Source organism: Myotis myotis, unplaced genomic scaffold (genome assembly GCF_014108235.1).
Source record: "Myotis myotis isolate mMyoMyo1 unplaced genomic scaffold, mMyoMyo1.p scaffold_m19_p_1, whole genome shotgun sequence".
Classification (NCBI taxonomy): domain Eukaryota; kingdom Metazoa; phylum Chordata; class Mammalia; order Chiroptera; family Vespertilionidae; genus Myotis; species Myotis myotis.
In genome coordinates, this window is record NW_023416313.1 from 183,752,149 (window position 1) to 183,767,986 (window position 15,838).

The following is a 15,838-nucleotide window of genomic DNA, read 5'->3' on the forward strand; positions in this document are numbered from 1 at the left end:
TTTTGAACCTGGATAAAATCCACAAGCCTTCTGGGTTGCCAGTGCCTGGGGTGCATACAGGCTCGGTGGGGTTTGGTAGGAATACATAGAGATCAGAGCGGCACCTGAGGAAGAATAGATGAAGGAGACGGAGGGCGCCTGAACACTTAGTGGGCTGTACCGCCAGGCTGCAAACCCTGCGGAAGGTCAAAAGAAGAGAAGCCCCCAGGCCTGGCCCTGCCCTGCCTGGCCCTGGAAGTATTTGAAGTCCAGGGGAAACCAGGGGGAATCCTGCCGGGTCAGACCAGAGGGCCCTCCTGGAATGGTGCCCAGAGCAACGCTTTGGGAAATGGAGGGGCAGGTAGAAATGAGAGAGCATTGTCTACTGTTAACCAGGGGAAACTTCCTGAAGGAGGAAGCTGCCTTTTGAAGCTAGGTGTGTTATGGCACACCGGGAATTGTTAAAAGCTGTGTTTCCTCTGGGACCTGACACACCTCTGACAAAAAATACATCGGCACAATCTTTTTGGCGGGCAGTCTGGCCATAAGTGGCAGCATTTTAAATATCTATACCCACTGGCCCAGCAATTCCATTTTTAGGGATTTATCCTAAAAAGCTAGTTGGACAGGTGCACAAGAATACCTTAAGCACCTTGTTCGTTCATTCATTCATTCATTCATTCATTCATTTAGCAAACATTTATTGAGCATAGCACCTACTGTTTCCTAAGTACTGTACTAGATGCTGGAGACATATCAGTGAGCAAGACAGATACATTCACTGCTTATGTTCTGAAGAGACAGCCAATAAACAAATAAAATAGAAACAGTGTCAAGTGATAATAAATGCTATGAAAACAAATCAAGATAAAGTAGCAATTTTCAACCTTTTTCATAGCATGTCACACATAAGCTAATTACTAAAATGCTGTGGCACACAAAAAATGTATTATGCCCTAACTGGTTTGGCTCAGTGGATAGAGCGTCGGCCTGCAGACTCAAGGGTCCCAGGTTTGATTCTGGTCAAGGGGCATGTACCTTTGTTGCGGGCACATACCCAGTAGGGAGTGTGCAGGAGGTGGCTGATCGATGTTTCTCTCTCATCGATGTTTCTAACTCTCTATCCCTATCCCTTCCTCTCTGTAAAAAATCAATAAAATATATTTTTTAAAAAAATGTATTTTTTGCTGATCTGACAAAAATAGGTATAGTTTTGATTGGTTTACAAAAAATAATAATAATAATAATAGTAATTACCTACCCTCATTGCTCCAAAGTAACTTTTTAAAAAATCAGGTGTTTATACTTGTATATAAGAATTTCTGTTATCAAGAATTAACCAATCAGATGCAACCTTATTATTGAACATGACTAATAAAATGCAATACTATAATGCCCTAACCGGTTTGGCTCAGTGGTTAGAATGGCGGCCTGCCGACTGAAAGTTCCCAGGTTTGATTCCGGTCAAGGGCATGTACCTTGGTTGCGGGCACATCCCCAGTAGGAGGTGTGCAGGAGGCAGCTGATCGATGTTTCTAACTCTCTATCCCTCTCCCTTCCTCTCTGTAAAAAATCAATAAAATATATTTTTAAAAAAATGCAACACTATTATATGTTCTATATATTTGTTTTAAAATATATTTTTATTGATTCAGAGAGGAAGCAAGACAGAGAGAGATAGAAACATCAATGATGAGGGTGAATCATTGATTTGCTGCCTCCTGCACGCCCCACACTAGGGATCAAGCTCGCAACCCAGGCATGTGCTCTTGACTGGAATTGAACCCGGGACCATTCAGTTCACAAACCAGCTAGGCTATGATCTATATATTTATGGTTCAAGACAGGGCATTCACATCTGACTGCTATTGTTGTGTTAGCTATTGTCATTTTTTCATTCAGCAATCTAAGAGAAAAGAGGCCTGTGCCCCTAACTAAATACTCAGGTATTGCATATTTTAAAAATTCTTGCTGCACACGGGCTGAAAATCGCTGGAGTAAAGGATAGAGATGGAAAAGGTGCTATTTTGTATATGGTAGTTGTTAACAATAATGAGGAAATAAGGATAATCAAAATTCCACAATAGGAAAGTAGCAAAATAAGTTACCCATCACCCTTATAATGGAATATAGGTCCCTAAAAAAAGATATGCACTGGAAAGCATGGAAACCTAGTTAAGATATAATAAAGTGGAAAAGCCAGATTACAAAGCAATATGTTCCATTTATGTAAGAGAGAGAGAGAGAGAGAGAGAGAGAGAGAGAGAGAGAGAGAGAGAGAGAGAAGAGAGTATGTGAGAGAGAGGGGGGTGGTGGAGAGAGAGGAAGTCTAGAAGGACATAGAGAAAATGCTTAAAGAAGTCATATTACCTGATTCAGGTCCCTTTTCACTCTATTCGTTAACATTCTGTAATATCTGAATCTTTAAAACTAATGTATTACTTTTGTGATTTAAATAATAAACAATTCCCATTTTGAAACCAAGAAGGATTTGCAATCCCAGCCCATTTATTCCAAGGCCGTGGCACAGGGAGCAGTGGTGTCCAACAAGGACGTCAGTGTGGAGCTGATATCCTACAAATGCGAGGGAGCTCCGTGGCAGGGGGGCGCAGGCCCGGGGCACACAGGGACACAGGCCGGGACCCAGGCGCGGTGCGGAGCCTCGACCAGCAACCGGGTTCTGGTGAGTGGTCGGGCTGAGGAAGCCGGGCTGGAGGCTGGGGAGCCAGTAGTTTGTCCCCCCGGAGTGGCGGGTCCTTGGAACTTGGAAGAGAGGGCCTTAAGGACAGCCACCTGCAGGAAGACCTCACATTTCCCGGTGTTTCTGCACAGTCGTCTCCCTCCCACCCTCATCACTTTTGCCAGATTCACTTCCCACCATAATATTTCCTACCTCACATTTCCCTTTGTGTCCCAACATTACTTTACACTTACTTGTATTTAAAAAGGACGCTCCTAAAACTGATATCCTCTGCCAGAAATAGACAGTAGCTCTAAGAATAAAAACAATGAAAACCAATGTTATTAGACTCTTATCAGATGTTTCTGCCTGCCAAGGTTCAGAGCCTGAAGCTGCACTCCACTGCTCTGCCCATTCTCTCTCTCTCTCTCTCTCTCCTCTCTCTCTCCTCTCTCTTTGTTAAAAGAAAAAAAAAAGAGGAGGGATTAGTAAATGCTAAAGACATAGAAATTATAACGTAGGGCTTTCTCTTTGCAATCAGAGGGATTAAAAAACATAGAAAGGTTTAGGTCTCTCACAGTGTATCTCCCAAAGTCACCAGAAGTACTTCACATCCAACACATCGGGAACGCAGCAGTCCGTCTCCTCAGACAAAGGTGCCATGTGAAGAACACTGGCCAGGCCCCAGGACACTCGGCTCTGCCCCAGCTGGTGGGGGGCGGCTGGGCGGGTCACTGGTACGCTCTCAGACGAAGCTTCCGTTCTGTGAAATGAGGGGTTGGCCTGGATGAGAGTGAAGGTCCCTCCTAACTCTGCCTTCTGGTGTCAGAGAGGGAGTTAGCGCAGGACCCTGTAGCCTGCTGGGGGGTCTGCTTCCTTCACCTCCAGAATTTGACCTCAACAAATCCAGTCTGTCTGCCGGCTGTTGCTCAGGCCCCGAGGAGTCAGGCAGGCCCGCTCCCTGACCCAGGGGGCTCTGGTCAGCCAGCCACTGGCTTTCTGCCTGGGTCAGCTGGGCAGAGCTTCAAGGAGGAGCGACCACTTCACAGCAGCTGCACACTGAAGGATGCACAGGAATTGGCCAGCTGGGTCAGGGGAAAGGGTGTTCTGGGCTGAGGTGAAGGAACGTTCAAGGGCAGGGAATTGTCTAGAGACGTGACAGGAAGGGGCTGGAGACAGAGTGGAACATGTGTCTGGTCACACCCTGAAGCTGACTGGTAATGACCCGCAAGAGCTGATGGTTAAGTTCCCAGGAATTCTGAGAGCCAGTTATTAAATGCAGACCTTGGTGGGAGCCATCACAGCGCTATTCACACCAGAAATCAGCAAACTTAACATGCAGGAGTTTTGTGGCTGTTGCTGAAGAGTGAGTGAATTTTCCAGAACACCACTGATGTTCTCTCCCAGAAGGGCGCCATGCTCCCTGGAATGGTGGGGGCAGAACAAGCAATGCCCTTTTAGTGAAGTCGCTCAGGCTGGCAAGCGCTCGGAAGCCTCTGAGAAACACCTGCCATGCCCACTCCCAGAGACCCACAGCTCACTGCTGTACTCCTCGCAGGTCTCTGAGATGCCCCCTGAGAACCACCAACTCTGTAACATCAAGGTGAGTGGCTCCGGGATCCCCTGCCCCAGGCCCTCCATTCTCCCTGGGCTGATTTCCAGATGTCCAGAGGATGGAACCAAACCCTCCAGGCCCAGGGGCACACAGGGGTGCTAGGGGAGCCCTGCTCCCATCAGCTCTGCATTCTGAGATTCTAGGGCTCGCCCAGAAGTGAACTCAGAGCACAGAGCTTAGACCTGGGACAGGCCAGGAGACAGCTGCCTGTGTAGAAAGGGAGTCCTAAAGCCTTGGGGTCCAGCTCTCCCCGCACCCACTCACCTCTCTCTTCCCTCCAACCTCTCCGGTGCACAGTGCTACATCGATGGCCCTTACGGAACCCCCACCCGCAGGATCTTCGCCTCTGAGCATGCCGTGCTCATCGGGGCGGGCATTGGCATCACGCCCTTTGCTTCCATCCTGCAGAGCATCATGTACAGGTGGGTGGCCTGCAGCAGAGTCCTGAGAGAGCCCTCCCCTCTTCTCTTCCCCTCCCCGCTCCCTTCTCTCCTTTCAGTATCTCCTTTCCCCTTTTCTTTCTTCCCCTCCCCTGCTCATACAGCCTCTTTTTTTGGGGTCTCATCCCTCTCCTTTCTCATAGGGTGGGTTCTGTCACCCCATCCTCCTTCCCTGTCCCCTGCACTGTACTCTGAGGTCCTAAAGCCTCCTACTCATCACAAATTCAAAACCCCCGCTCCTGCCTCCCCTAAGGTACCAGAAGAGAAAGCACATTTGCCCCAACTGCCAGCACTGCTGGATGGAGGGCATCCAGGACGAAGACATGAAGCTCCACAAGGTGAGCATGGCCCTCGCAGCAGGCCTGGGCCCCTCTCCCTGGGAGACCATCCGGAACAGGAGCCAGGCCCTCCTGCTGGGATCTGCTGGCCCCTACACTTCCCCCAGTGCCCTGCATTTCCTGGAGCCTCCTAAGTGTCCAGGCCTCCCCACTTCCATCACCCCTCTTCACCCCTGAGAGATGTTCTGAGGACAGCATCTCATTAAAGACCAAGGAGCTTGAAAGTGAGGCAGTCTGGATCCCGTTATAGCCATGATGCTTACTAGCCATCACCTGGTGGTGGTTTTAAAAATGAAAACATTTGCCTTTTCAAAATTTATTATTTTGACTAGGCCACTTCAAAGAATTTCTTTTTTAAAAATATATTTTTATTGATTTCAGAGAAGAAGGGAGAGGGAGAGGGAGATAGAAACATCAGTGATGAGAGAGACTCATTGACCACCTGCCTCCTGCATGCCCCCTTCCTGAAAATCAAGCCCGAAACCTGGACATGTGCCATGACCTAGAACCGAACTGTGAACTCCTGGTTCATAGGTCAATGCTCAACCACTGAGCCATGCTGGCCAGGAAAGAATTTCTTTAAAAATAAGTACTGTGGCCCTAGCCGGTGTGGCTCAGTTGGTTGGAGCATTATCCCATACACCAAAAGGTGGCATTCTCAGTCAGGGCACATACCTAGGTTGCAGGTTCGATCCCCGTCACTGTGTGTTACAGGAGGCAACAGACTGATGTTTCTCTCTCCCTCTGTTCCTTCCCCTCTCTCTAAAAATCAATAAAAACATATCCTTGGGTGAGGATTTTTTAAAATAAATAAATAAGTAATGTTTTTCTGGCTGTCCTATGCTTAAGATCCCAGTACATTGCTTGCTTTAACAGTAGATTATTAAAGAAAATCCTGACCCAACAGTTAGGAACCTGGGTTCTGGCTCCATGCTGCTCTGTGGCCTGGTCAAGGCTCCTCACCTCTGAGAGCCTCAGCTTCCCCCTCCTTAAATGGGGATGATAATGTGTACCCCAGTCATGCCAGGTCATGTCATCATACAGGCCTTGGGGAGCAGACATGAGCTGTGAACTTGGTAGGCCCCACCTCAGAACCGAAGGGCCCCTCTCTCTAGGTGGACTTCATCTGGATCAACCGAGACCAGCGGTCTTTCGAGTGGTTTGTGAGCCTGCTGACCAAACTGGAGATGGACCAAGCTGAGGAGCCTCAAGAGGGTAGGAGAGGGACAGGGCCTGAGGAGGGTGGGAGTGGGGCCGGGTCTTTGTGAGAAGGTGTTTAGATTATTCTATTTCTATAAAAAATGTGGGGGAGAGAGGATTGCTTTTATTTTCCACTTAAATGTAACATTTTGTGAAACAAAACATAAAGGAGAAAAAAATCATTCATAATCCATCCAGCTATCTTGTCTATTCCAGGCATTTTAAAAGATTTCCTTCTGGTATTTTTTCTTATTCACATTTTATAAAAATGTATGCTCTTCTTTTTTCTAATTTCTCTTTTTCATGACATTTCTTTTCATTCAAAGTGAATACTTGTTGAAAATTTAGATTTCAAGGCCTCACCTGAGAACTTTCAAAGCAAATTCTCTGGGTGGAGGCCCAAGAACAAACATTTTAACATTCTTCTCAGGTGATTCTTATTCATACCTTTTTTAAAAATTTATTTTATTCCCACAGATTGCTAGTCCTTTATTTATTTACTAGAGGCCCAATGCACGAAATTCATGCAAGAGCCTTGGCCCCAGCCCCCGCCAGCCACCGCTGTGGCCAGGGGCCTCAGCCACCTCTGCCTAAGCCCCCCACCCCCCACCCCCACAGCAACTTTGTCTGGAATGAAAGACGTCTGGTCTAATTAGCATATTACACTTTTATTATTATAGATTTTTATTAAACGTATAGGGGTGACATTGGTTAATAAGATTATATAGGTTTCAAGTGTGCATTTCTATGACACATGATCTGTAGATGGCATTGTGTGCACACTACTCCAAGTCAAATCATCTTCCGTCACCATATATTTGGCCTCCTTTACACTTTACTACCCACCACCACCTTCCCTTTGGTAATGGCCATACTATTTCTGTCTATGTGTTTCAGTTTTATGTCCTACATATGAGTGAAATCATGGTTCTTAGCTTTTTCTGACTGACTTATTTCATTTAGCATAATATTCTCAAAGTCCATCCTTGTTGTCACAAATGGCAGTATTTCATCTTTTCTTATGGCCCAGTAGTATTCCATAGTATATATGAACCACATCTCCTTTATCTAACCATCTATCGAAGGACATTTTGGTTGTTCCATGTACTGGCCACCGTGAATAGTGCTGCAATGAACATAGAGGTGCATATAACTTTTCAAATAAATGTTTTCAAGTTTTTCCAGGAGATACCCAGAAGATTGGCTGGATCATATGGTAACTCTATTTGTAAGTTTTTTGAGGAAGCACCATACTGTTTTCCATAGTGGTTGTAGCAGTTTACATTCCCACCAGCAGTGAATGAGGGTTCCCTTTTCTCCACAACCTCTCTAACACTTGTTATTTCTTGTCTTGTTGATAATAGCCATCCTAACAGGTATGAGCTGGTATCTCATTGTAGTTTTGATTTGCATTTCCCTAAGAGCTAGTGAAGTTGAGCATCTTTTCATGTATCTGTTGGCCATTTGAATGTCTTCTTGGGAGAAGTGTCTGTTCAGGTCCTCTGCCCATTTTTTTAAATTGGATTGTTTGGTATTGAGTTGTATGAGTTCTTTATATAGTTTGAATATTAACCCATTGTCGGAGCTGTTGTTTGCAAATATCATCTCCCATTTGGTTGATACCTTTCCGTGATCCTTAGGGAGCTCCATCCTACCCATTTGGGAAGGGCACCCCCTTCCATGCTACCCAGGGAATCCTTATCCCAAAGGAGGGGCCCTCCTGCACCCTTTGGAAGCTCAGGAGATAGGCCAAGGAGCAGGTGAAAGGCTCAGGGAGAGATCTGGTCCCAGGGAGGGGGAGAGCACCAGCTCAGAGTGGCAGCCAAGGGCTGAGGGGCCTGGAGGCAGGGCACAGGCTCTTATGGCTCCTGGAGGCTCCTCTCAGTGTGTATGGCCGTACCACCCTGAACATGCCTGATCTCGGCTGATCTTGGAATGGGCGGCTGCCTGGGAATACCAGGTGCTGTAGGCTTTTTGGCTCCCCCAGGTGCTCACCCTCTATAGCCATACAAGCCCACAGGCCTAGCCTGCCCATTAACTTTTTCTTTTATTCTTTATTGTTTAAAGTATTACATATAGTATTACATATGTCTCGTTTTTCCCCCATTGACCTCTCCCCTGCCACCCCCACCCCACCCCCCAGCACATGCCCTCACCCCCCTAGTGTTTGTGTCCATTTGTTATGCTTATATGCATGCATACAAGTCCTTTGGTTGATCTCTTACTCCCCCTCCCCTGCTTTCCCTCTGAAGTTTGACAGTCTGTTCGATGCTTCCTGGTCTCTGGATCTATTTTTGTTCATCAGCTTATGTTGTTCATTGTATTCTACAAATGGGTGAGTTCATGTGATATTTATCTTTCTCTGACTGGCTTATTTCGCTTAGCATAATGCTCTCCAGGTCCATCCATGCTGTTGTGAATGGTAAGAGTTCCTTCTTTTTTATAGCGTAGTCTTCCATTGTGTAGATGTACCACAGCTTTTTAATCCACTCACCTGCTGATGGGCACTTAGGCTGTTTCCAAATCTTAGCTATGGTGAATTGTGCTGCTATGAACATAGGGGTGCATATGTCCTTTCCAATTGGTGTTTCTGACTTCTTGGGATATGTTCCTAGGAGTGGGATTACTCTGCCCATTAACTTTTTACTGGCTGTCGGGCATTATGAATTGCATGTTGTTGTGTTCTGGATTTTGTGGCATTTCTTTAACTTTATTATGGTGCACAGCTGCATTATTTGGGATAATTTGAATTCTTTGAGGACTTGCTTCAACTTCTGGTATGGTGAGTCCAGGGCAGACTTTATTATGGGACTAATGTAGCCCCAGTATTAAGAGGTTATACCTCTGAGGAGTCTACCTACTGGCCTGTGTATTACAAGATCTCCCTACTCTTTCTGGTGGAAGCACAAGCTCTTTTTGAGCTCCAGGTACTGTTCAGCCTAGTGTTTTCCAGGAAGTTTCTTTCAGACATGTGCAGATTAATGCTTTGCCAAAGGCTTGGGGGAACCTTTATGCAGATTTCCAGAGCCAGCGTCCTCCCTCCCTCCTCCCTGACTCCCTCCCTTCCTCCCTTCCTCTTTCTCGTCTCCCTTCTCTCTCTGCGGTTCCCCTTTCCCAGTATTGTGCTGCATATTCTAGTTGTCTTGGCCTCATTGAACCCCGATTTCTGTCCCCTTGCTCAGTGAGAGCAGCTCCAGGCTGGGACAATTGCAAGGCTCACTTCATTTGCTTCCCTCTCTTGGCAATTACAGTCTTGCACTACCTGTTGACCATTGTTTTATGTATTTTGTCCATTTTTCTAGTTGCTTAAGGTGAGAAAGTAAATATGGTTCTTTTTCTCCAACATACATTTTTAATGTACATAACCAGTTAGTTGAAATGAACATGTGAATAAGCACATATATGTATTGGGGTTGAATGCTCAGTATTTTTCCTGATGCGGTGGCAATAAAAACATTTTAAGAGTGGCCTAAGATAAAGATTCAGCACCTTAGCACATATGAGCTCTTTTACTGTTTGGGCCCTTCTTTTATACTTTCATCAAACATGTCCTCCTCCCGCCCCAGCAGTGTCCTCCCCGCCCCCACCCACGTGCACATTCTGCATTATTCGCTAAGCCAGTGCTTCGTGTGTACGATGACATGCTTCCCTGGGTTATATCATCGCCTTCATGGGACACCTTTGTGGGATACTGATGTTTTGACCCGTGTCCTAAAGTTAATCTGTTAGCTTCATTATTATTTTTTAAAATATATTTTTATTGATTTCTGAGAGCAAGGGAGAGAGAGATAGAAACATCAATGATGAAAATGTTCTGAATTGGGTGGTGATGATGGCTGTACAACATTGTAAATGTACTAAAAGCCAATAAATTATACACTTTAAAATGGTTAAAAAATAAAAATAAAATTAAAAAAAAAAAAAAAAGAAACATCAATGATGAGAGAGAATCATTGATCGGCTGCTTCCTGCACGCTCCACCCTGGGGATTGAGCCCACAACCCGGGCATGTGCTCTGACTGGGAATCAAACCATAACCTTCTCCTGGTTCGTAGGTCGATGCTCAACCATTGAGCGATGCTGGCTGGGCAGCTTCATCATTTCTGTTTCATTTTGTTTTACTTGTGGAGTAACTTACACAAGGAGGAATATCTTTAGATCTGTTCCTAACTTCAAGAAAATTACGTGTTTTTTAAAAAAATACTGGTTGAGTTCATTGGAATTGGATCTTATTTGGCTGTTTAACTATCACAAGGATGCCATGAGTAAATTCAAATTTCAATAATAAACATAGTTTATAAGTTCAAGTAATCAAACATTGTTTTCTGCAGGAAACATTCAAACAGATGTAGCTTACTGTAGCAAACATCTAAAGCCTTAAAGCCTCGTCACCAATCTTTGGAAGATAACTATTAAACCTCAGAAGGTCGCAATAAAGCTCCTTGCCCTTTCTTGTAAATAACAATTATAGCAAATATTTACATAGCATCCACTTTGTTTTGAACGCTTTTGTGCATATCAATTCATTAGAAACTGGATTTAACTACTATGATGTTAGTAAGCAGGGGGAAAAATTTAGATTTAATTTAAATTTCTAGTTACTGGTACATAAATACTTACTGTTTGCTTCTTCCTGATCCATGTAAACAAAGGGCACCAGCTCACCCAGTGCTTTCCGTTCTCAAGGCCACTTGAGTCAATACCTTTATTACTTCAAATTACGGTCTCTGATTTTAATTTCATACTGAGGTTTGAGTTACAGAATTTGTAATTTATAATTTTTCAATTTCTATAGCTTAAGCTTCAATCATTCTGTTTGGCTTGCATCTCTATCCCATAGTAGCTATAGAAGCTTGGGCACATTATTTAACTGCTTTGCTTCAATGTCCTCATCTGAAAAATATGGATACAAATGGATTGTTGTGAGGATTAAGTGAGATATCATATGTGCAGCACTTACAACAGTGAGTGGAGCTTAATAACTGCTCAGTAAATATAGTAGTAATGGTAGTAGTAATAGTAGCTGCTCAATAAATTTAATAGTAGTAGAAGTAGTAAAACTACGCAATAAATGCAGCAATCGCAGTAGTCGTATTTAATGGCTATAATTATTTAATGGCTATTAATGAATGATATAGTTAGTGACTTGCCACAAATTATTTAACCAAGCTTTCACTACTGGACATTTTGTTTATGATGTTAGTAAGCAGGGGGAAAAGTTTAGATTTAATTTAAATTTCTAGGTACTGGTACATAAATACTTACTGTTTGCTTCTTCCTGATCCATGTAAACAAAGGGCACCAGCTCACCACCATAAGTAAAGCTGCAATTAATATATATGTGCACATAGTGGGGTTTTTCTCCTTCCTTTGGATGATTTCCTTAGAAGAGTGTCCCAGAAATGGGATGACTGTCTCAAACTCAGCTGTTTTGAAGAGAGAGAAACTATGTCAGGTCTGATCTTTCTCCTCCCTCCCACACGGGGTCTCCTTCTCTCTTCTCCGACCCCTCTCTGGGGTGTGGTGACCGTAGGAGGGTGCGGAGGGTCAGGGCTCTCCCAGATGGGCATCCTTTGTAGTACATCGCCCTCCCTCACCAACCAGCACTACTCACGTTCACCGATATGTGACATAAAAAGTGGTGTCCCTTCTAAGGCCATTTGCATTTTAACAGTGGCTGAGACCTTAAGTCAGGGGTCCTCAAACTACGGCCCGTGGGCCACATGCAAATACAAATATTGTATTTGTTCCCGTTTTGTTTTTTTACTTCAGAATAATATATGTGCAGTGTGCATAGGAATTTGTTCATTGTTTTTTTTAAACTATAGTCTGGCCCTCCAACGGTCTGAGGGACAGTGAACTGGCCCCCTGTTTAAAAAGTTTGAGGACCCCTGCCTTAAGCCAAAGGGAAACTGGGCTAATGGTGCCAGATGAAACCATCTAGAGCGAGTTGGGAACGGACAATCCTTTAGACTGGGGGGAGGAGAAGGATGCGTGACCATCAGCCCATGAATCAAACAGCCTGGATCAGGCCCTGCCACTGCTGACTCTGCACGGGTGCACGGGCCATCGTGGCACCATGGAAAACGGTACCATTTGTATGCCGTGTCTGGGAAAATGGAGGAAGGAGCCCGAACACAGAGCTGCCCACTTGAGCTCCCGCTGTCCTGAGGGCTGAGAAGGGTCAGCACCTCAGCTAACCTGTCCCATTGCAGGCATTTAACTGAGGCTGCTCAGACCTAATGGCCTCCCTGATGTCAGCCTGTGGCCTTTCCCTTTGGCCCCTGACCCTCCTTTCTGAAACGCTGTTTCCATCCTGCCATGCTCTGCTCAGGTGCCCTCCACCGTCCCCCTTTCCTAGCTGGGCACTCAGACCTTTTGCGTTCTAGCCTCAGAGTGTCCGGTCCCCCGTCCTGCTGCTCCTGTTCAAGGATCCTCCGCTCTGGCCAGGCAGTCACCTCATGCCCCACCATCACCACGTTCGTTCCAGCCGCTTGCCCTGGGCGCAGGCTAGCTCCCCTTCTCGGGATGCCTTCCTTTCATCTCCTCTTTGAGTCTTGCCCCTCTTCCAAGACCTCACCCAATCCCCACCTCCCGGGGAGCAGCTCTATGCCAGCCCTTCCCTGTGTAGCAGTAGCCTTGGCCATCATCCTCTCACTCAACCCTTGGCCCTTTGGTCTCAGTTACCATTTCATGTGCGCATGGCTGGTGTCCCCCACCTGCCAGAGCAGCCACCACGTGGAATGGAAGGGCACACGCTTCGGAGCCCAAGGACTGCCACAATGCCCTGGGATTAATTTCCCTCTAGAAACAGAACCCCTGGGTGGTGGTGAGGCTCACATTAGACACTGGATATGAACCAACTCATGTATGCGGAGCGCAGAGCTGGCCCAGCTCAAGCAGTGGGCTCGTTCCTGTCCACAGCACGTGGGGGAGGGGGGTCCTGGGTGAACACGGTGGCTGCAGGTGTGAGTTCCAAGCCCTCTTGGTGTCCCTCCAAGCCCCAGGGCGAGGTGGCTGACGTTCTGTGCCCATCACAGCCGCTGGCCCTTCAGTGCCACCCTCTCCTCCCACCACGTAGGCCGCTTCCTAGAGCTGCACATGTACATGACCTCTGCGCTGGGCAAGAACGACATGAAGGCCATCGGCCTGCAGATGGCTCTCGACCTCGTGGCCAAGAAGGAGAAGAAGGACTCCATCACGGGCCTCCAGACGCGCACCCAGCCGGGGCGGCCTGACTGGAGCAAGGTAAAGCCTGGCTGGAGTCCCAGCCCCAGGGACCTGTGTGGCTGAGAGCCTGAGCGGTGGCCGGGTAGATTAGGGCCCAGCAGCCAGGGGCAAAGCGTGAGGCTGGCATCTGGAGTCCAGCCAGGATCGCAGGGCTGGATCCGGAGGCAGGGGACCCACTTCTGGATCCATCACTCACTCACTTTATTCCATGATGAGCCTCCGTTTCCCCATCTGTTTAGAGAGGAAGTTAGCCCATATGACTTCCAAGGTCTCCCCCAGCTCTGACCCGCTATGAACCAGAGCCAGAAGGCCCAAGTGGGCGGCATCCTTGTCTTATCCCTTCCTGGTACAGACGGGGGAAATGAGGCCCAGGGACATAAGGCGGTTGGCAGCCTTCCTATTTTATTTCTCAGGTTGGTTTTATTTTTCTTCCCTGAGTGCTCACCACCTGGGGGCTAGGGTTTCACAAACTGACCCAGGAAGTACGGCTTTTCCAACTGCTGCCGATACTCCAGGCCCAGGGAGTGAGAGCTGAGGGGGAACGGCTGCCAGGGGTGCTCGGGCACCAAAGAGGACTTTCAGCAAAGGCAACTCTGAAGCAGAACCTGGGGTGGAAAGGGGTCCCCACTGGGGGAAGAAGCCCGATTTCAGGAAAGACATTTCAGTGGAGGCGCGTGGCCGGCTGGAGGACAGCACGAGGTTCCGGGCAGTTGGGGTCAGCATGCTGCTCAGGGCTCCGTCACTGTCCTCCAACAGGGCAGTCAGTGGGGTGTGCGTCTCCCCCTCACACCAGCTCCTTAGGCGAGGGCCTGGGTCTTACTCTTCTCTGGCCCATCCCCTCCCTGGGGTGGGGGTCAGGCAATGGCTCCTACAGGAATGGCTCCATGTTACACTCTCTGCTCTGAAGACAAGCAGCTGAGTCTTGGCATTCCTCCTGGGGACAGACAGATGGCCATGGCTGCCACTGCCGACCCCTGGCATTGCCAGCTTCAGGTGGGTGTGTCGCGGGGTGGGCCCACAGTCCCACCTCTCCTCCCTCTGTTCTCCCCCCACCCCGCGGACTCCAGGTGTTCCAGAAAGTGGCCGCCGAGAAGAAGGGCAAGGTGCAGGTCTTCTTCTGCGGCTCCCCGGCCCTGGCCAAGGTGCTCAGGGTCCACTGCGAGCAGTTCAGCTTCAGATTCTTCCAAGAGAACTTCTAGCCCCGCCTCTCCGAACTCTGCCCACCCCACCAGCCAGTGGGTCGCCTTGCATAGTGCCCCTCAGGGGCCAGCCTCCGACGCCACACGCAGAGCAGGAGGCCCCACGGGCAGGGGGACTTCCTTCAGGGGGTGGGATGGGAGGTTTCCAGGGCAACTGCTCCTCCAAAGTACAACAGGGGTCCTTCCTGGACCTGCCTAATGATCACAATCCTTCAGGAAATCCCCCCCGCCACTACTTTATTATGAAATTTTTCAAATATACAGAAAATTAAGGGAATTGTACAGTGAACAGTGTTATCTACTTTCTAGATTCCTCAGTTAACATTTTGCTGTATTTGCTTTATGACATATTACCCACCTGTCGCTTCCTCTATCCACCCATCAATGTACCTTCCTTTCCGGATGCGTTTCAAAGCACACTTTGCCACTCAGAGGACATTCTTTAAAGGGAGATTCCTGGGTCCCACTCCCAGAAACTCTGATTCTGCAGATCTGGGGATGAGACCTGGAATGTGTATTTTATCCAAAATTTATGCCTGTGGGGAGAGATAAGAGGCATCTTTTTTTTACCTTTCTCTCTGTCACTGTCTTCCCATCATCTATCTGTGCCCCTTGTCTCCTCTCTCTCTCTCTCTCTCTCTCTCTCTCTCTCTCTCTCTCCCCCCCCCCCCCCCCCCCATTGCTCAGCATGTGGGTCTCTCCCTTCTCTCCAAGCACCGAGCCATTAGAGAAACGGGATGGAGATGGTGCCCGTGTGTCTGCGGGGTCACAGAAAGGCCATGTGCTGGAGATCAAGCAGGTTGTGACCTGAAGCTGAGCTCAGCCACACCCAGCTGTACAGCCCTGGCAACCTCTCTGAGTGTGTTTCTTCTCTGAAAAATGGGACTGACGACATCTCCCAGTCACAACTGCAAGTGAAATGAGACACCACCGTCCGTGCTCAGGACATTGGTCTTCCATCCCTGTGGGTCCTTATCTCTCCAGACGTCGTTGTCTCTGCATCTTCAGGCTGTGTTGCGGCTCCCTCTCTCACCGCGTGCCAGCCTCTGCTTGCACCTGTCCCTGTCTGGGCAGGAGTAGATGTCAGAGACAGCAGATGCAAAAGCTCTCCGAGGAGGCGCTTTGGGGAGGAGAGGCCCTGGGCTTCGGGCAGGAGT

At 47.7% G+C, this 15,838-nt stretch overlaps 1 protein-coding gene across 1 annotated transcript in view; it reads left to right on the forward strand.

Annotated features, from left to right (window-relative positions):
- The window catches only part of NOX5 (NADPH oxidase 5), a 38,199-nt gene extending 22,954 nt beyond the window's left edge, over window positions 1-15,245 (forward strand). Inside the window, exons 11-16 of the mRNA XM_036325013.1 lie at window positions 4,218-4,262; window positions 4,572-4,696; window positions 4,968-5,052; window positions 6,168-6,267; window positions 13,334-13,500; window positions 14,550-15,245. Of these exons, the coding sequence (XP_036180906.1) occupies window positions 4,218-4,262; window positions 4,572-4,696; window positions 4,968-5,052; window positions 6,168-6,267; window positions 13,334-13,500; window positions 14,550-14,681 (654 nt within the window). The 3' untranslated portion in view covers window positions 14,682-15,245. The remainder of the gene's footprint in view (window positions 1-4,217; window positions 4,263-4,571; window positions 4,697-4,967; window positions 5,053-6,167; window positions 6,268-13,333; window positions 13,501-14,549) is intronic.
- Window positions 15,246-15,838: the final 593 nt, after the last annotated feature.